This window comes from Tasmannia lanceolata, unplaced genomic scaffold (genome assembly GCF_043159265.1).
Source record: "Tasmannia lanceolata isolate RefF3 unplaced genomic scaffold, GAP_Taslan_0.1 ptg000044l, whole genome shotgun sequence".
NCBI lineage: Eukaryota > Viridiplantae > Streptophyta > Magnoliopsida > Canellales > Winteraceae > Tasmannia > Tasmannia lanceolata.
In genome coordinates this window covers 23,639,421-23,660,387 of record NW_027518721.1, presented here as the reverse complement: position 1 = coordinate 23,660,387, position 20,967 = coordinate 23,639,421, and the positions used below count along the sequence as shown (strand labels likewise).

Genomic DNA, 20,967 nt, shown 5'->3' with positions numbered 1-20,967 from the left:
TATCCGACTGTTATATGTTTCTCACTTCGATATCTCTCATATTTGCTCCACATAATTGTGCCCCCAACAGCTCTCTTCAGTGCATTTAAATGAGAGATCATTTGTCCTTGGGCCCTGTTTGGACTTTGGATTGGAAGAAAAGTTTGTACAAGGAAAAACTTTTCCTTCCAAAATTTCTTAGGATTGCATTGTTTGATTACAAAGAAAAAAAAGTAACTTGAACCACAGCAGGTCAAGTTTTATTTAGAGAGACCTTCAATTATGACAATATTCCTTTAGGCTCTGCTCACTTGCGTTCCCTGAAAAGCAAATCCCTGGAAAACAGCCTCTTTTTTCCTTGACAAGACCTTGACAAGACAGAATTCTGGTGTTCACTTGCTTTCCAGGGAAAATAGAATCACATGTGGAATTTCTGCAATAAGTCAAAAAATGACATAGAAAAGCCCATTTGCCCCCCACCCCCTCTTTAGGGATTTCATTTCCGACCAAAAACAGTCGGATTTCGTTTCCCTAGGAAACTAGTGCAAAAAGAAGGGCAAGCAGGTTCCCTGGAAACCTTTTCCTGCGCAAGTGAACAGTCCAGAAACAGTCAAGGGAAACTTTTTACTGCACAAAAATTTCCTGGATTTCTTTTTCTGCCATGTCAGATTCCCGAGAAACATTTTCTTTTCCTTTCTTGGGAAAACAAGTGAACAGAGCCTTAAGTCGACCATAACTATGTCATTTACGTAAAAATCTTGGAGACTAGAAAAAACTTCTAGAAAAACATTGTTCACGGCAAGATCTTTTCCTGCAATCAAAACAGTGCCTTAAACGAGACTCAGGCTACATGGGGATGGCCCAGTTCTGGAGGGACAAGTCATGCATAAGATAGACTACAACTATTAGTTGCTTAGATGGGTTACGGGACTTAGATCACAAGATGTAGGTGGCGTCGACAAGAATGTGCTGGACTTGTTCTCACTGGTTGGATCAATGGGTCTGATCATGTCTGTTTCTCATGTGTTTTAGCATTTTTGTAAAGGCTGTGTTTTGGATTTTGAGAAATGGTTTTGAGTCTAAAACCGATTATTGGACTCAAAATTAAATATAATATCGAGTCCAATAATCAGTTTTGGATTCGAGCTATTCTCAAAATCCAAAACAAACAGGGCCTCAAAAGTCTTTGCATTCTTCTTGGAAACTTGGTATAAAAAAAGCAACTTGAGTGAAACTTGATTTCTGATATTGAATTTGAGTTGCAGATTTAGCCCTCTTTGGATTCCCCCATAAACTATTTGCATATAATCGTCTGTGCATTGGCTTATTTTCCATGAGAGAACAGTCACCTATGAATGAATAAGACAAAATCTGGTAAGAAGTCAAACTGTACGGCTGTTCTTTCCTGCAAAAGCAAGCAGCGAAATGGGTTTTCGCGAAATCCCCTAGCAAATCACTTTGGTGATATCCAAAGAGTAGAGGCGCAACTCAGGGCGGGTTGATCAAGTTAAGGCCAACCCTAGCCCATTCCCTCAACCCTAACCCGACCCAACTTGAGTGTCAGGGGGTTGAGGATGGTCAACCCTAATCCTCAACCCTAACCCAACCCGCCTCTAAATCTCTCACCCTAACCCAACCCATCTACCTGTAATCGGGTCGGGTTGAGTTTGGGTTCACCTAGGGCCAAATAGAAAAATACAAGAAGAAAACAACCCAAACAAAATCAAGTTACATTAGAGTGACGTTGGGTTTGGGTTGCCAAGGCCTCAACCCTAATCCAACCCCAAATTAAATCGGGCTGGCTTTTCCCAACACTAACTCAACCCAATCCGAGGAAATGCCAACTCAACCTGAGCCAAAATCGGGTTGAACCTATCTGGTTCGGTTTGAGGCCGACCCAAGTTGCACCCTACCAAAACAGTCCTTTAAACTGATACTCTGTTTGTTATGACTAAAAAAATGCGATCATCACATACGTGCGGTCCATAATCCCGATCATCATACATGTATCCACGTGTACGGTTGATTTGCTACCAAAAAGATGTATAAGAAGGCAAATAAATCTCTCTTCTAGTCAGAAATGGTTTTTACTGTATGACTATCCAATATATTGTCTCCCCACCTTTTAACACTGAGGTAGTCCTTCGATTTTGCCTCCAAGTCAGCAAAAACCCCACTCAGCTAAAAGAAACTCACGCTCGCTTGCTTAGAACCGGACTCGATAAGCCCCAACTCCTCCTCTTTCTCACCACTAGAATTCTAAGATTCTCTGGCTATCTACGTTATGCACGCCAACTGTTCGATCAAATTCCCCATTGCCAAAACCAATTCCTCTGGACCTCTATTATCAGGTCTCATTCCCTCCATGCCCACTTTAGCGAATCCATATCTCTATATGCTAAAATGCACCGGAGCGATGTTGCGCCCACTACATTCACATTCTCCTCTGTTCTCAACGCTTGTGCCCGTCTGCCTGCTGTTAAAGAAGGCAAGCAGGCACATACTCGAATTCTTATGTCTGGGTTTGTTTCCAATAAAGTCGTACAAACGGCTCTTTTAGATATGTATTCGAAATGCGGTGTATTAGAAGATGCTCGCCAAGTGTTTGATAAAATGTCTGAAAGAGATGTTGTTTCTTGGACTGCCATGATTTCGGGGTATGCGAAAGTTGGTTTAATGGGAGAAGCTTGCCAGCTGTTTGATGAAATGCCAGAGAGAAATGTGGTTTCTTGGACTGCCATGGTGGCGGGTTATGCGAGTGTGGGTGATATAAGAGCCGCGAGAGAGCTGTTTGATGAAATGCCCGAGAGAAATGCGGTGTCGTGGACGGCTATGATTGCGGGGTACGGGAAGTGTGGAGATGTGGTCAGCGCTCGCCGGATCTTTGACAAAATTCATGTGCGTGATCCGACGTCTTGGGCAGCAATGATTGCCTGTTACTCACAGAATGGTTTTTCGGATGAAGCGATAGAGTTATATGATGAAATGAGGGATGCTAATGTGAAGGCCAATGAAGTGGCGATGGTTGGCGTGGTCTCTGCTTGCACGCAGATTGGGAATTCTGACGTGGCGGATTCAATTGCGAAGCATATCGAAGAAGGGAGCAGAGAACTTTCACTTGTCGTAGCCAATGCTTTGATTCACATGCATGCGAAATGCGGGAGCATTGGCCGTGCGTGCCGAGTATTTAGCAGAATGCCTGTAAAAGATGTTATCTCTTATAGTGCATTAATCACTGGGCTCGCGGATCATGGGCGGGCTGAGGAGGCTTTGGAATTATTCGTGGAGATGCAAACGAAAGGAATTACACCAAACCAAGTCACCTTTATTGGCGTGCTTAATGCTTGTAGTCACGCAGGAATGGTGGATGAAGGGCGCAAGTATTTTGAGATGATGACAAAAAATTGGAAAATTGTTCCATTGACTGAGCATTTTGCTTGTATGGTTGACCTGCTCGGCCGAGCCGGGCGACTTAAAGAGGCACATTGGCTGATAGATAGCATGGCTGGTGAGCCTGATTCTGGAGTTTGGGGTGCTTTGTTGGGAGCTTGTAGGGTACATTGCAATGTGGAACTGGGTGAAATTGCTGCCGGGCATCTTTTTGAAATAGAACCGGAGAATACTGGGAATTACGTGCTTTTATCGAGTATTTATGCATCATTGAATCGGTGGGATGATGCGGCGAGGGTGAGGAAGATGATGAGTGAGAGACAAATGAGAAAATCACCAGGGTGCAGTTGGGTGTCAAGTTGAAAAAATGGAATAAATATTACTCAGCACTCAGCAGATGATTGCAAGGTGGTTTTGAAAGTGGTTCTGCTCTCTGTATATAGCAAAATGCATAGAATGGAGATGGGGGTTGTAAGATCCCACATCGGAAAGGGAGACAAAGATCCTGGGCTATATAAGTGAACTCTCCTTCTCCTGTGTAGATGCGCTTTCAGCATCCCTGCGGGGTGAGGCAGGCACGGTTAGTGCTGCTGAAAAACAAAACTGGGGTGGGTTCAGACCCAGAGCTGGACAATATTTACACAGTGGGGTTGGGGTGTAGGTCGGGTCACGACAGGGGTAGTTTCTTATGAGCAGAGAAAATTCAATTGGGAAAGGTTTAAGTTGAGACATTGAAGGAAATCAAACAGTTTTTGAGATTAATAAGAGGTACCTTTACTATTGAGAGTTTGATCTCCTGCAGTTTTCACATTCAGTCCTCATCCATCACACCAACATGGGCAATTTGCCTGAGCCGCCAATTCTGTCCCTGATCTTAGTAATGGATTGAAGGAAACTAAACCGCCTGAAATGTTAGTGGTACCATTACAATGGATGATGAGACAAGGGAATCTAATGTAACCGTCTAAATAAGTGTTGCTAATGCTCTTAAGATTGACGATTCGATCGCCTTCAATCCAGATATGTTCACCTCATCATGCAATGGTCTGCCTAAATTGCTCTGTATGAATGGTGATCTTATCAAAAGAGCAAAGTTCAAACGGGAAAGGCTGAGGGTGAGACATTGGAGGAAGTCACACTGCCCAAATACTGGGGGTACAATACACAGTTGCTAACAGTTTGGTCTCCACTTCTCACATTTAACCACATTAATTAGACTGCTAGTTCCCATGAGGAATAAATGCCCTAATCTTTGGATTCTGTTTTATTCTATTTATGATTCAATTCCCTAAAGGGTGCTCTGCCTGTTGTTCTGCCTGCAGGTATGCAATTGAAGTGATTTAGGGCATAAAAATGTTCAAGTGAAGATCGAATTTCCATTGGTAAACTTCTTAACTTCCACATATTGCAAGGAAAAATCTTGGTTGTGTTCTATACTTTTATGTTCTCATAGATGTTGCTTTGCTTATTGAGCTATTTTTCTTGTAAGCAAATGCATGTTATACTGCTACTCGTTGATTGTGTTGTTGTTTATGATGCGAAATATGGGATTGCCCTTATTTGAATGAGAAATTCCCAAAATATGGGAATTTTGGCCTTATTTAGAACAGATGGAAAGCTAAGCCAAAGCATAGGAAATTAAGGACTTTGGCCTTGTTTTTCTTGTGAAATGCATCTCAATCACATCAAATTTTCTCTCATGTTTAATTAGCCACTCTAATATTTGTTTACAACTTTTACATGAATGACTCTTGATAGAACTTCTGAAAGAATAAAGGTGATGATTTACAGATGCATCTTTTTAACTTTGACATCCCAAGGGATATTATTTTCAAGGAGTCCGACACAGGTATCGGGAATCCCAGTTTGTTTGAACACCCACAACTATGTTGGCATTTCTACCATTTTTTTCTTCTTCAGATTGACTGCTACATTTCTGCTATTTTCAAATTTTACTTGCAATCCTTGCTTTACTGTATTCCGGTACTTCCAATCCCTAAACAAAACTGGTCTGAGTTCGATTAATCATATTCTAGGCATACTTTAAACTGTGGTTGACATGGATGAGTAACCCTAGGCCTTGTTGGGATGATGTTTTGTGAATGAAGTGTCAAGGGGATTGGTGGAGCGGCATTCTCGATTTGTTGTTTCTAAAGAAGACTGATACAAACTATTAATCAGTTGAAAACATATAAGTCTACTATTTAGGCTCTAGCTAGGTTCTATTTATTTTTTATATTTTCAGTCCAAGAGTATCATTCAGCCTCTTAAAAATATTCCATCTGGATTAAGGACTATTAGTAGTCAATGGAGGCTATTTTAGGAACAATGCTGTCCTTAGACTCAAAAGGAAACAGATATACAGCATGGGGAACTGTAAGCTATAAAATCAAAAGTTCATTTAACTCTGGTTTGCTTAGTTTCCCTTGAATCTTTCTAAGAGCATTGGTGATAGTTGCGAAGGAGGGTCTGGTTGATGCGTGTCCGTCCCATGAATGGCATATGAGGTCAATGAGCTCTTTAAGTTGCCCGTCATCCGCTGGAAGAGTAGGTCTAAGATTTCCCGCTCCAACTTCCAAGGCAATCTGTTATTAATCAAAGACATAAAATGAAAATCAGTGATTATGAGAGCATGGATATTACACCAAGGTTTCTTGATTGATTCAGTATTTTGCAACTCTAGACTTGCGAGAGCATCTGATGCATGGTTAAACATGATAGAACTAAAGGTTGAAGCATAGTTATTGAAGGAATTCATAAGTTCTCATTGAACTTAGATTGTTTTTGTGAAAACAAGATTTTGTAGAGCTTCATTTCCTCTACAGTACAGAGCTTTAGCTAGGATATGGTAATAACAATAATAGTGACACTAAGTTAGCATATAGCGGTGCATCCCTGTATCAATTCAGTTATCAGGTAGATGATGTATCCCACGAATGTCTTTCTAAGTTGATTATCTTCCTACAACTGGAGAGACAATACTGTATTGGCACATAAAATTTTGGACTTAGGCTGTAGTTCAAGCTCAGAGGATATACACACGTGGTTTACTTTCAAGGGTGAGATAAATCAGATCTTTAAGCCAAGAATGATAGGTTGTTGACTTCCTAGGCATTAATGGAACATAAATGACAATGTGGAGGGCAACATATAGCGGATGAGAAATCGGAAACACGCCTCAATCCAGCCACCTCTAGACTGGTATTTTCACTATTTTGAGATGGTTAATGATGGAACCCGAGTTAATCTTTTCAGCTCTCGTAGGAATAATATATCCAAATAAATCCATCTTTTTTGTGCTCATGGAGAGATCATTTTGAAAAGTTTTGTATCAGGATTTTATTGAAGCACTCTCTCAAAGCCATCTTGTGAGCACTGTTGACTAGTTTTGATCATTGGAATGTAGCATGGATCGCCAATGAAATTTTATATTTAATCTATTTTCCTGGTGGCATGGATTTAAGCATCGCCCAATACTAATACATATTCCCCACTATGTTTTGTTTTTTCAGTGGAATAATTCAACCAAACAATATGTATGTTTCATCCGAGACATACAATATTCATCCAAGAAATAGACCATATTGGTACAATGCTTATATTGGATGATGGAAATAGTTAAGAAAGGGAAGAGCAACTCCCAGAAAGCCTTCAAAGGGTAACACATGAAGCTAAGAGTATTTGGTTGCCAAAAACCTTGGTAATGCTTGACACCAAATGGGGGAGACAACATTGACAAACACAAAAGATCTTGATTCACTTGGATATATGGTTGTTTTAAATTCACCAGATGGATAAGAGCATAGGCATCTCTATTATAGTGGAAATGAGAAATGTAATAAGAGTATAGGTTGGAAGCATGCCTTCCTAGAATGTTTGTGCTGTTTAATGGATTTTACCTTCATCGGAGCATAGTTGGAATCGATATAAGGATGTTGACCACTGATCAGCTCATTGAGTATGATGCCAAAGCTGTAGACGTCGCACTTCTCATCGTATGGTTCACATCGAATGACCTCAGGTGCCATATATACATAGGTCCCTGGAATGAAAGAAAACCTCAACCGGTCATTTGTTTTTTGAAGAAAGTATGTATTTGCTTATTCAACAAACCATAGGCCTCATACTCCTATCATCACTTTCTTTCTCAGCAACAAATTATGCCTATTATCATATTGAACTATAAATGATTAAAAAACACCCTCTAACAGATCAAGCTTTTGGAGCAATTGGTTGTTTCACATGGTATTAGAGTTGTTGCCTCAGGGAAGGTCCTGAGCTCAAAACCCAACAACTCCTTGATATTAAAAATCCACGTGTACGGCCAACCCAAAAAAGAGAGGGGCCACACGTGAGGGGGAGTATTGAAGTATAAATGATCAAAAAACACCAACTCTAACACCTTAAGCTTTTGCAGTAATTGGCTGTTTCACATATCAATGAGGGGAAACGTTAAGAAATGAAAAGGGTAATGATATCAGCACTTGAACTAACTCTGCTTGTCTTTTCCTTTTTAATTGGCTTGTGAGAGCTTTTTGGGAAGTGTAACAACCTTTGACAGCTGTTTAAATAATAAAAGACTAGATATCTTAGTGCAATTATTAAAACATGGTTGTGCTGATATCATTTCCCAATGAAAAAGAAAAAGGAGATTTGGGATTTTTACCTGTTTCCCCTGAGAGTGCCAGCTCTTCACCAGACAAGCAACAAGCATGCCCAAAATCCGCCACTCGGACATGCATTGTATCATCAAGGAATATGTTACTGGGCTTCAAGTCCCTGTGGACAACCTTGGGCTTTTGTTCATGAAGGTACTGCATTGCCTGGGCTATTTCTAGTCCCTTCTCTATTCTTTCTTCTAATGGGGGAAGTGGGGTCTGCCTCTCTGCCTGCCTGTGCATATGCCCATGCAACCACTCCTTCAAGGTCCTCCCACTTAAGAACTCTGTAATGAGCCACCCCTTTTTGGGTGGTTCAAGACATGCACCCATTAGCCGCAGAATGAAAGGGTGGCGTTGGCGTGATAGGGTCTCGAGTTCTTGGGCAAACCAGGTGCCACTGCTTTCATTTGATTGGAAGATCTGAGGGTATATGCACTTTACAGCAACGTCAAGGCCTCTCCAGGTTCCTCTGTATATATCGGCTGTGGTACCTTGGCCTACTTGTTCGTGCAGTTCTATCTGTTATCAACACATTATGGTGAACCTTGTCATAGCCCAAAGAATCAGAACTTGTGGGTCTCACATCAGCAATATATCTGATCTTAAGATTTACAAACAAGGATCTTTTGTGGTGAATGTTTCACCCCAGATTATTACTCATCTATTTTACGTTTTTGCAGGTTTTTTTTTTAAAAAAAAAACTTTACGCAGTTATATCAGATTGGATGGTGTCAATTCTTCATGTGTATGATGTGTGCATTTAAATGAAGACTGATATTTCCATAGCAATGTAATGTATGCATTTAGGTAAAGATTGAACGGTGAATGTGATCAGATTCTTCATGCATCACATAATAGGATTCCTGTGTGTGTATATAATGAATATGTTTTGGTAAAGATGGAACAACGACGAGACTCAGTCGTAGCAAAGATTGCTGTCTGTACGCTGAATCATATTCTCATGTATACAGATGTTGGGATCCGACACGGGTATCTGGTGTCGGATTCAGCAAATCTCAAGAAGAAAGATACGTGGATTCGTCAATTCTCAAATTTAATTTTTTTACGTAATAATATGGTTGTAACAAGTTATATATTGAAATTTTTAATAGGTTAAATAAACATAATGTTTTTATTTCCATATAAAAAACTTATCATTAGGATGGATAAAACTCAAAAAACATAAAAAAAAACATGCTATACTTGTAAAGTTGTGGTAGTAGTAAGTTGTGGTAGTAGAGTATTCAGAAGAATATGTGTAACATGGGGTATATAATATAATGACTATACGTAGTTTAAGGGACCTACCTCATCCGGCTCTATGTACCATCCACCGTGTTTAGCCTGATCTCTGATAGCTGCTAACTGTGGATCATAGGGTGTTACAGGCAGTTGTTGAGGGCTTGTATTGAGGTTGAAATCATCAGAGGGAGGAGAGTGTTGTTGATTGTTGTATATGAGACCCAAGAAGCCATTCTCTTGTGCTACATTTAAGCAATAGTTGAGATAATCTTGCAACCTTTCCAGCCTAGCTTTGTAGATGTCTGTCAGTTCTTTCTGCCGTCTGAGTTCCCTTTCTAGGTCAACAAGCTTTGTTGAAGAATAGAGAAGTCCAACATGAATTTCAGGTTCAATAGGAAAGCAGACATAAGAACTAGTTTATCATGAAAGTATGAAACCTTGGCAGTTCTAACTGCTAGGACACTAGGCTTGACTTAAAAGGCTAAAATTTCATTGCATAAAAAACTATATACCAAAACTTTGCATATAAACTATGTCCACATCCTATTGATGTACATGCCTATTACCCAATCAATGGAACATAGCCCAAAATTCACACTAAACATATCATTGTAACCCTTAAATTAGGCTCTGTTTGGATTTGCTGGGATTTTATGGAAAAGTTTGGAAATTTTTTTCTATAATTTCTTGTGCTCAGATTATTTGATTACAAATGAAAACAGTAACTTGGACCACAGCAGTTCAAATTTTACTTAGGCCATGTTTGGATTGCAAGAAAAACATTTCTGGTGGAATTTTTTTTTGCATAAATGTTCTATGGAAAAAAATTTCATGGCTGCCAAACATGGCCTATGATAGGGCAATTAGGGGTCCACGTGTTAAGAGGCTATTGCTGGTTACATACTGAGGCTCCCATTTGGGTTTCCATATCATTAAGGACCAGGGAGCAAAACACACGCAAACTACTAGGGCTGCAACTTGGGTCGGGTTTAGAAATCATGGGTCTTGGGTAGGGTCAGGTCTTAAATTGGAAAACCCGACTCAATCTTGCGTAGGGCCGGGTTTAAAGAAAAAAACCCGAAACAAGAAACCCAGGCCGACTCATATGGGTGTACTGTGACTTTCTTAGATATCTCTTGAATAACATAGAAAATTATTTTCTCATATATTGATAAAATTGTTTTCATTGAGGTGATCATGTCTGTTATGTGAAAATATAGTGTCCTTATAAACTTGATGACATAAATTTAGAGACTTTTGGTTTGAAGGTTTTTTTCCCTAGAATCTTTAAAATTAGTCACTATCCTACGCTAAAAAATGAAAGCCCGATCCGACCGGAGAAACTATCTTGGGTAGGGCCGGGTTTACAAATCTCGGGTTTTCCTGTAAGAAATTAGACCCAACCCGACCTGACCCGAGATGATTCTCGGGTAGGGGGGGGGGTTTTGGAAAACCCGAGCTGCCCAGCCCGAGTTGCACCCCTACAAACTACCTCAAGGCTCCCATGGTTTGTATTTTTTTTTTTTGGATGATATAGGGCATCCCCACCCCATTTTAGGGCGGGACTCATCCCTATGGATGCACACAGTCATCCGTAAACCACTCGGGTAACTTCGAGGGGACTCGAACTCGCGTCTATGGGGAGCCCCATGGTTTGTACCTGTAGCTCGAGGTCCAGGTCTTTCGACATGGGTGGTTGCGAGGTCTGAGAAAGGGTGGACGAAGAGAGCCCCATGCAGTCGTGGAAGCTGTTACAGTATTTACGCTGCTGCGTCAGCCTTTTGCTCCCTACCGGAGACTCCAATAGTGGAGATGGTCGAGACCCGAAGAACGTTTTCCTTTGCTTTTTGTGGTTCTCTTCTCTCATATTCATGTCGCTTCTAAAGAGAGTTAGGAGTAGTACGCAAGATGGAGACACATAGAAGGAGATATTATAAGGTTTATGGAGGGTAGATCTTCTCAGTTCAGTCTGTGAGATGGCCGTTTGGTTTTGTTGGGTAGTGTTGCAAAGGACGGATTGGGCGATTTCTTTGAGGGATTACACTGGATTACATCGCCTTTGTTTTTTTAGTAACAACCGAAATGACTCTTTTCTCTCAAAAATCTTTTTCAGTGTGGACAAACTGAAATCTAACAGACTAACACCCAATAGTGTTGGAGGCTTGCAGCCTGTAACCATGGTTTTAAATTTCGACCGAAATCCGAAATTTTGTCAACACCGAAACCGAAACTGCCAATACTGAAATTTTGTGTTCTTATATTTCATCCGAAATTTCGAGAAATTTAACTCAAAAATCTCAATTTTTTTAATTATATAGCCATTTCCCCAAAATTTCAACCGGAATTACCGAAATGTTAAATAAAATATTTAATTGTGTACCCGATTTCGGCCACCAAAACTGTTAAAGTATAAAAGATTAAATAACACCTTTCTCTAACAGCTTAAGCTTTTGGAGTAACTGGTTGTTTTGACTTGGTATCAGAGCAAAGGTCTCTAATTCAAACCTCCTGGATAGCAAAAATAGATTAAATAACACATTTCTCTAACAGCTTAAGCTTTTGGAGTAACTGGTTGTTTTCACAGAAACTGAAATTTTAAACCACGCCCATTGTCACTGAAACAGGACCGGACTGGCCTGTGTGGGTTCAAACTTCAAACTAGACCGGTCACTATATTGGTTCAATTGAACCGAAAAATGCAAAAATGAAAAAAGCCCAACAGAATAGATACAAACCAACCTGACCAATCCAATCAGAAAAGTTTAAAATATAGTGTTGTTATTAAGATATATGCTGGTGTGGATAGAAGACCTAAAACAGGAAAAAGCTAGAAATCTCCTTACTAATAGGGCTTGAAGTTGAAATTTAAATGCAATTATCTCCTCTGAGAAGAATTATCGTCTTTTATCTGTTGGTTATCACGGTTATTGCCGCTCCCATTGAGCTTTGACTACAATCTCTCATCCGTTTTCAATATTTTGTCTAGGAATTCATTATTTTCCTGGTTCAACTGGTCTAACTAGTGGTCTATGAGGAAAAATGGAACCAATGGCATAAAGTTTTTGGAGTAATTGGTCGTTTCACATGGTATCAGAGCTATTGCCTCAAGGCCGGTCCTGGGTTCTAAACTCAATAACTGGTTGTTGGTAAAAACTCACATTTAAGGCCAGTCCAAAGAAGGGCCACATGTGCCACGTGTACAGGCAAACTAAAAAAAGAGGGGCCACACGTGAGGCAGGCTGATGAAGTATAAAAGATTAAATAACGTCAACTCTAACGGCTTAAGCTTTTGGAGTAATTGGTTGTTTCACATCCCAATGAAGCTAGGACCTGCATCTGACTGATCTAGATAATTCGCCAATGGAGCGGAACTTGAATCTCAAAATAGATCTCATCATTTATTGTATCAGCCTTTCCTTTGCTAGTGAGAAACAGTGAAATCTCAATAGATCAATGAAAAATTAGGGTTTAATTTTAGAACAAGCATGGTTAAAAACTCACTGATCCATCACTGTTGGCATAAATTCCTATCTGCATATAACCCTACAATTTAAAATTTCTATTGAAGATTCAGGGTAGATCAGCTAAAAATTCGGATCAGCTATAACTAATAAGAATACAAAATGTACGAACTGAACCTTTTTTTTATTAATGGAGAAGGATACTATCTGATGCACTTTAATTAAGACATTGATGAGATAAGATGTGAATGGGCCTCACCCATTGAGTGGAATTTCCATCAGGAATGCATTGTGGAAGTGACTCGTTAGCAAAAGCAACACACTAGCACTTTATGCCTTTTGAGTGGTAACTTCGATGGGATAGCTGTTCGAGTGAGGACACCACTTGTTTTCCTATGTTTAGCCATGATTTTGAATTAGGTCAGTATAATTGAGACTAGTTGTCCTATGTTAAGGCATAACAACGGGCCTAACCTGGGCTTAGAACTCGTCATTTTATTGTCGAGACTTAGGCCTGATCATTTTAGATTTTGACAACCAATTGTGAGTCCAAAGTTGATTATTGGAACCAAAATCACCTTTAATTTTGAGTCCAACAATTGGTTTTGGACTCATAATTAGTTGTCAAAGTCTAAAATGAACAACGCCTTATGGCCCGTTCATTTGGGATTATGACAACCTATTGCCACCCCACGTAAAAGGGTCCAATAATCGGATTGGGGGGGTGGTAATCGGTTGCCACAATTTCAAATGAACAAGGCCTTAGGACCTGTTTGTTTCAGAATGTGACAGCCAATTGTGAGCTCTGATTATTTTGAGCCAATAATCGGATGGGAGCTGACAATAGGTTGTTACATTCTGAAAACAAGGGCCATAGTTTTGAACTCAAAATAGATTCTCAAAATCGAAAACGTCGAGTCCAATAATCAGTTTTGTACTCGAAAATCCATTCTCTAAAGCGAAAACAAATGGGCCAAAGTCAGAACTAGTATGATCTGGTGGGCCCATTAGCAAAAAAATCTCATCTGTGCTCCCTATATCAGATACTACCCCTAACAAGTTGAGAGAGAGAGAGAGAGGGTCAATGTTGCACTGAGAGCAGCCCCATTCTTTCTTGGACTATCAATTCCGGTTTCCATCAAAAGGGTATATTCCCTTCCCACTCACTTTGAGAATCCTGAAAATTCAAAGGATAAGTAGAGCAACATCCCTGCAATGGGTGATGTAACGACTATTGACATTTGACGTACCTCCCTTACACCAACCCTCCGATTGGACCAATGAAAATATACCTATCCCTAGCTTGACATGGGTTTCTCACTTTCTCTTTTTGTGTTAGTTTTTTTTTTTCTTACAATCTATTTGCAAGCTCTTGATCCCACAGTTAAGATGGTCCAAACTCTAACCAACATGATTTTTAGCCATTTGCTCGATCAGCATTTGCATTTCATAATTGAACACTAAATGGGCTTCATGGATCAATGGGCTGGGATAATTCAATCAAGTCGTGATCGACCGCAATGCCCAAGATTTGTAGCTGGTGATGGGATCAACGGATCTGATCACATCCACATTGCACGTGTGGGGCCTAGGTCTCAGATCTTCTAGCCGATGTATACATTGATGTTAAATTTCAGTGGCTCTAATTTAGGTAACCCTGGTCTGGCGGGCATTGGAGGGGTTCTTAGAGATGAAAACAGTTCCGCCCCATAAGGATTCGAATGTAAATACACCGAGTTCTAATGTAGAAGAATGCTTCAGTAGGGTACGCTCCCCCACTACGGCATAATGGGTCTCACCTAATCTACAATTTGATAGGCCTTGGAATGGATCCTCTATGGCCCAAAAGTAAATCCACTAGTGCAATCCCGTAGCCTACTCAACTTCAGTAAATACACATTATTGGATGTTAGGATTAAATGATTGGCGTGATTTTTGAATCAAAGGTGATCCAAAGCAAGGACTATCAGTTGAACGGTTCAGATCAACCAAAGGTAGAACCCACTATGCAATAGCAAGGGTGCCTCACCATACTAAAATGTGATCATGCCCTGCTAAACCATTTCTATCTAATGTATATTGTAAGGTCATAACTGAAAAAAACATTGTATTTTTCTTCTATTCTTTTCACGAAAATGAAAGTTATTTCCTTTCTATTCTTTTCACGAAAATGAAAGGCATTGGTGACCAGGTGACGTTACCTCATGTAACTTAACCTTGTACAGTATGAATCTAAATATTTAATTCCTTGGGGGACTGATATCGCTTTCTACCTTTTTTGGTTACTTCCACCCATTGCTTGCATTGAATTTTCTTTCCAGTGGCTGATGTATGCTGTTGGAACTTGGAACCGATCTAAACAAAGAAATGGGTGAAAGTGACCAAAAGAAGTGTGTGTCAATTCATTGAAAAGTCCACTGAGAATCCCCCACACTAACTTCCCCTTACCTCTTCCCACATTACAACCATGGTTTAAAATTTCTGTTTCGGTACCGGTTTCGGACCCCTGAAAATTTGAAATTTATGTCGAAATTTGGTAATAATTAAAAAACTTATTTAATTCATTTCGAAATTCAGGGCCGAAATTTGGTAAAGGCCGAAATCCGGAATTTAAAACCATGATTACAACACGAGACACAATAAGGCTGTGTTTGGTTGTCCTAAATCATGGCACAGTTTATATTTTGAAGGAATTTCAGATGCCATTTCTTGTTTGGTTCCATTTATAAAATGAAATTCAAGAATACTTCTTGGCATGTCTCCTAGAGGTGGAATTCTTGTCCCCTCGTTATAGCTTTCAAACCAAATTCTCCCGAGAAGGTAGAATTTGGCCATCTTTGGATTCCGAGAATTTTGTGAAAAAGTTTGGAAAGGAAAAATATTTCTAAAATTTTCTACTTTTTTTTACACATGAAAAGGATAATTGGAACACACCCTACTCAATTTGCAGTTAGGATTTGCTAGGCAATTTTGTGGAAACCATTTCTCGGTTAACTTTTGCACAAGAGAACAGCCGCAGAGACTCGCTTTTCAGCATATTTTGTCTTCTTCATGTCATTTATTGAGATCGTTGTTCTCTCATGCAAAAATCAGCCACGAAATGGCTTTCCGCGAAATGGCCTAGCAAATCCCTTCATTATCTGAGTCGACTCAGATGACCGTCTTTCTTTCTTATCGGCACCTCCTCAGATTTAGTAGAAGATATTCTTTCTTATTTTTTTATGTAAGTTTGCCAACACTATGCGAGAAGAAACTTAGTATGAAAATAACTATAACAGGAAAGGAATAAATGGAATCAGGATCTTCATCATAATAACAAAAGAAGAAATTTGATTTTACTAATGTGGCCATGAACAGTGATTTGATTCTCCTAATAGCAGCGAAACGTTATGGAGGATATGAGGAATGCTAAACTCAAGGGATCCCTTGCGTAAATATGGACTAAAGGACCTCCCCATTGGTTGCATGTCACCAAAGTGCAGTTATAATAGCACCCAAAAAATGTAAAAGTCAAAGACACTAAATGCACTTTAGTGACGTGCAACCAATGTGGGCCCCCTTAAGTTTACCCTCAATTATATTACCATGTTTACTTTTAGTTAGAAGAAATATTAAGATTGCAATGACAAATCCCTAAAATCTCTCCAAAACTAAAGATAACACTAAAAGTTTGAAAAAGCTCTCTCCCTCTCTATGGAGAGATGAGAAGGCATCAAAATTATTGATTTTCACACACCTCAATCTCAGGTAGGTAGGGCTGCAAATGAACTGAGCCGGATCACGAACATGTTTGGGTTCAGCTTATTAAAAGCTCGGCTCGGACTCGTTCATTTACTAAACGAGCTGAACCCGAGCCCAAAAATTAGGCTCGTCAAATAAACAAGCCGAACTCGAGCTTTGTATAGTTCGGCTTGGTTCATAAAGCCGAACCGAGCTTTAAAGCTCGGATTATATATATGAGGAAACTGTTGGTGAGCTTAAGCTCACCAAACTTATGGTGAGCTAGCTTGCCCAATCACATGGGTCCCACATTTTGGGGAGTGATCCAAACCATTCATTTGCAAGGTCTTATCATAGATAGGGGGTGTACCAAAAATCAGCTCCATAGGATCATCCTAACCCCTCCATTTGTGGAGAACAAAAATGGGGCAGATTTGTGTCTGTCCATTTTTGTCCTCCACAAATGGAGGGGTTAGGGTGATCCTATGGAGCTGATTTTTGGTACACCCCCCATCTATGTAAGGGACTTTCAAATGAATGGTTTGGATCATCCTAACAAAGTGGCCCCCCATGTGTTTGGGCAAGCTAGCTCACCAACCGTTCGAGCTCGTTCGTTTACTAAACGAGCCGAACCAAGCCGAGCCGAGCGCCGAGCTCGAGCTTTGTTGAATTTTGGCGAGCCGAACACGAGCCCCAAAAAAAAAAGCTCGTCATGAACACAAGCCGAACACGAGCCGAGCCTCAAACTAAGCTAGCCAAGCACGAACACCCCAATGTTCGGTTCGGCTCGGCTCGTTTGCAGCCCTAATCTCAAGTATGAGATTTTTGTTTAGCTTTAGACCTGGACCCATAAGGTTGCTCTCTATAGCCCATCAAATTTACAAGAATGCCTACTGATCATGGTTGTTTTCGTTCATCAAGAACGAGATTATCTTGTTACCACTTATTCGAATCTGACAAAATTCCATCAAATCTACCGTCAGAATTGTCTAAAAGGTGTGACACTTAATTAGGGCCCACACCAAATGACCAGCTCCAATATCAACCGCCAATTGGGCCCCACTCATGAGAGAGTGGAGCTGAATCCCTACTTTTGCTGTGGGAAGTATTTGCATCCTTTCACAAAGCCTTCTAATTTAGAGAGATAGAGATAGAGAGAGAGAGAGAGAGATTCGTACGGGTATTGTGAATATAATTAAGGGTAGAATGGGTAGTGTAAAAATTAAAAGCTAAATGCCACATCAGCAAATTGCCACCCTGGTGTTCTTGCTAAGTATGAAAGAGGGCGAGCGGGTGAAATACCTCAAATCAAAAGGCCGCTCCATCTCTCTCTCTCTCTCTTTTAAGTTCTAAGGCGTGGCTTTTGCTTTCATTTCTCCTTTCTCTCAATTCCAGACCCATCTCTTCAAACCCGGCAGAAATCAGAAATAAACCTCGAGCAGTCATTGAGTGCTTTGTCTCTCCCACGCTCTCCTTCTCAAACTAGAAACAAAAACACGCTCCTCAGAAAATGTCTCTCTCTCTTTCCTCTTTCTCTGCAAAATCTACTCCAATTCTAGCATAGAAAGAAGCAACATCTCTGACTCTCCTTCTAATTAATTTCTCCTTGCAGCTTTTGACGCTCTCATAACAGACAACAAAGAAAAAGAAAAAGAAACAAGAGACCGATATTCTCTCTCTCTCTCTCTCTCTAACTCTCATCACTGTCTTTCTCTCTTTTTCATCATAACTTTGTCTATAAATCTCTCTCAACGATGGATAGATATGAGAAAAGCCTCCGAGAAGAGAGATCTCAACACAGGAGGAATAATAATCCTTCCTTCTCTTCAACTCTCCTTGACGCGATCTACCGTTCGATTGACGAGGGAGAAGAAGTAAAAGAGGTGATTATGTATAGAGAAACAATGAAAAATAAACAGAGCACTGAAGAAAAAGAAGACAGACAGATGACGAATCTCCGTCGTGCTTGTCAGGTCGAGAAGTGGATGGAAAAAAAAGTGAGCGAGAAAGTGATTCTTCGACGAAAAAAAACATCAGATTTCGAAGACGGATTTCAGAAATTGCAGAGAGATCATACCTCTATGCTTTTCAATTCTACTTCTAGTTCTTCTGAATCAAGTTGTGGAGGATTCTCTTCATCTGAAGCAGAGTCTGTTTACGGATCCAGATCTTCCGTTTACACTTCTCACAGGCCAAAACCGATTCGAACTAGACCGGAGGTTCCGGATCTACCGAGAAAATCTCAAATTTCCGAGAAAAAAATTCTATTTCAGCAGAAACCGAAGCAAGAGGGTTTCATCAAGAACAAATCGAGTGAAATCTATGGAGATATGAAGAAGGCTCAGAAACAGCCGATTTCTCCCGGCGGTCGCCTCGTTAGCTTTTTAAACTCGATTTTTCCGGCCGGGAATGGGAAAAAGTCGAAGATCTCGTCTTCGATCGGACGCCACGTGGACGATTTCAGTTTGGAAAGGAAATCAAAATCCGATTTCAGCTCGGAAAGGAGATCGAGATCCGATTTCTGTTTGGAAAAGAATTCGAAATCCGATTTCAGTTTGGAAAGGAAAACAAAATCCGATTTCAGTTTGGAAAGGAAAACAAAATCCACGCAAGCCTCAACGTGCTCATCCGCGTCTTCATATTCGAGATCCTGCCTTAGTAAAACCCCTTCTTCAAGGGGAAAATCCGTTAACGGCGTTAAAAGAACCGTTAGATTCTACCCCATAAGCGTTATCCTCGACGAGGAATGCCGTCCATGCGGACAAAAATGCATCTACGAGAAGGAACGGAATGTAACGGGCGTTAGAAAGATTGGAGAATCTCCTTTCCTGCTCGGTGAGGAATTGAAATTCCATCTGTTGGAGAAAAATAAGAGAATTGAAGAAGCAGCAAAAGATCTTTTGAAAGGATATCAAAAGAAGAGTGATTTTCTCGGCGAGATTATTAGAAATAAACGTGAAGTTGAGGATGATGATGATGATGATGCTGCGAGTTATTCGAGTTCCGATCTTTTCGAGCTTGAAAATCTCGCGGCGATAAAAACGGAAAGGTATAGAGAAGAGCTTCCGGTATACGAAACGACTCATCTAGAGAAGAATCGTGCCATTACAAACGGTTTGATTCTGTAAAAAAACAAAAATGATAAACAACAACAGGTATCTTTGTCTTCATCTCTATCAAGAATTTGTGTTTTGGGGGGGATAAAATCGGTGAATAAAGTCGAGTTCTTGTTCAATTCTAGCTTCTTTTTTTTATTTGAAGTTTTTTAGTACGTTGTTCGTTGTCTATTTTGCAGATCTTTTACAATAAAAAAAGAGAGAGGAAAAAGGAAACTGAGATTAAAGCGAAAGGGTGAGTAAAGATGAAGCTATGAAGATTCGAAATTGATTTTCACACGATTTCTCCGCTAATCTTGGTGGAAAATGTGAGAAAAGAAGAAAAGAGTTTTTATATGATGAAAGGCCTTATAGTCTAGGATGATCCAAACCGTCCATTATAGATCTATAGAGGGGTATAATGTGTAGTCCCACTATAGATCGGAGGGTTAGGACTTAGGATCAACCTATGGAAATGATTTTTGGGGCAACCCCTATTTCTCTAGTAAGTTTGGTAATTCGAGAAAAGGAAGAGAGATCTTGTGGAAGAAGGAGAAGCAAATGGTTAAAAGCTGAACCTTTGCTTTCTGAGCGGGCCATCGTTCTAGCATGAGGTCATGGTCATCATTGCGAGAACTAGAATGAAACATCCCTCCATATTTCATAATCAAAGATTAGTTTATTTGATTACATCTTAAAACGATTATCAGGTCAAAAAAGAGTCTCCGATCGAGATCTTATTAAGATCTTTTGGGTCATTAATTCACTAATGCTCTCCAAAATTTTTGCTAGGGTACATCGTGAAAGGCATTTCACAGCTGGTCTGTCGCATGTCAGACCAACCACCTCATGAATAAAGGAAAAAATAGGGTGTTCCCATGTTATTCCAAACCTTCTTAATGTAAATTTCCTTTAGGCTGATGATAAATGCTCCCCCATTCTAGCAATGGCCAACCTTCTTTAGTGTACCTTTTTTTTATGTAGTTATGAAACAACTAGGAGGGGTTCCCCCTTTTAAATAAAAGGGAAAATTTATCTTTTATTTGTCTATTACTATTGAATATGTCCTATACATAATGGGAATGGGTGGCCAATAAAACCCTTGTAACCTCAGACCTCCATATTGAAGAACAATGCCTTGATCATTGAGGTAGAGGCTCAATCCCTATTATTATTATTATTATTATGGTGGCTACCAAAGAACCTTGTAATTGTTAAGCTTTCTTTGACTCTTAATTGCTTTAAAAATTTAAAAATTCCTTAGTAGCTATTAAGTAAAAACACATAGTTTTTGCATGAATAATGCTTAACACATAACGTGTGTTATTTTCTTGTTTAAGTACTTGACCAATGGAAGTATCCTAACAGTCACTAAGACCCAATCAGAAAGAAGTTAAAAATAGAGTCGGGTGGAATGTT

At 39.9% G+C, this 20,967-nt stretch overlaps 2 protein-coding genes and 1 pseudogene across 5 annotated transcripts; 2 read left to right on the top strand and 1 right to left on the bottom strand.

The window, feature by feature from the left end:
- The first annotated feature begins 1,491 nt into the window (after positions 1-1,491).
- LOC143863635 (putative pentatricopeptide repeat-containing protein At5g37570 pseudogene) lies at positions 1,492-4,821 on the top strand (annotated as a pseudogene). Of its 2 annotated transcripts, none has more exons than XR_013240919.1 (2): positions 1,492-4,524; positions 4,692-4,821. The product of XR_013240919.1 is annotated as a putative pentatricopeptide repeat-containing protein At5g37570 pseudogene, transcript variant X2 (transcript). The 2 variants fall into 2 exon arrangements; XR_013240918.1 differs by having other exon boundaries at positions 1,492-4,546.
- Positions 4,822-5,636: 815 nt separating this feature from the next.
- LOC143863636 (serine/threonine-protein kinase STY13-like) lies at positions 5,637-11,148 on the bottom strand. Its single transcript, XM_077374359.1, has 5 exons — positions 10,933-11,148; positions 9,339-9,620; positions 8,036-8,549; positions 7,269-7,411; positions 5,637-5,954 (listed from the first exon to the last, which is right to left on the bottom strand). Exons 1-5 carry the CDS (start codon positions 11,143-11,145, stop codon positions 5,751-5,753), a joined length of 1,356 nt encoding a protein of 451 aa, XP_077230474.1. The 5' UTR covers positions 11,146-11,148; the 3' UTR covers positions 5,637-5,750.
- Positions 11,149-17,765: 6,617 nt separating this feature from the next.
- Positions 17,766-20,504, top strand: LOC143863549 (protein BIG GRAIN 1-like B). 2 transcript variants are annotated; one of them, XM_077374255.1, is made up of 2 exons: positions 17,766-19,608; positions 19,749-20,504. In XM_077374255.1, the coding sequence occupies exon 1, from the start codon at positions 18,208-18,210 to the stop codon at positions 19,579-19,581; it is 1,374 nt and encodes a 457-aa protein (XP_077230370.1). In that variant the 5' UTR covers positions 17,766-18,207; the 3' UTR covers positions 19,582-19,608; positions 19,749-20,504. The 2 variants fall into 2 exon arrangements, with proteins under 2 accessions (XP_077230370.1, XP_077230371.1); XM_077374256.1 differs by lacking the exon at positions 19,749-20,504 and having other exon boundaries at positions 17,766-17,965; positions 18,066-19,693.
- The last annotated feature ends 463 nt before the right edge of the window (positions 20,505-20,967 follow it).

Excerpts from the sequence above, each read along its gene's own strand:
- LOC143863549 (XM_077374255.1), top strand. The coding sequence starts at position 18,208 with ATGGATAGATATGAGAAAAGCCTCCGAGAAGAGAGATCTCAACACAGG.
- LOC143863636 (XM_077374359.1), bottom strand. The coding sequence starts at position 11,145 with ATGAATATGAGAGAAGAGAACCACAAAAAGCAAAGGAAAACGTTCTTC. Across the intron at positions 9,621-10,932 it reads ACCTGGACCTCGAGCTACAG|CTTGTTGACCTAGAAAGGGA; the intron begins GTACAAACCATG and ends TCTTCAACAAAG. Across the intron at positions 8,550-9,338 it reads GGTACATAGAGCCGGATGAG|ATAGAACTGCACGAACAAGT; the intron begins GTAGGTCCCTTA and ends TGTTGATAACAG.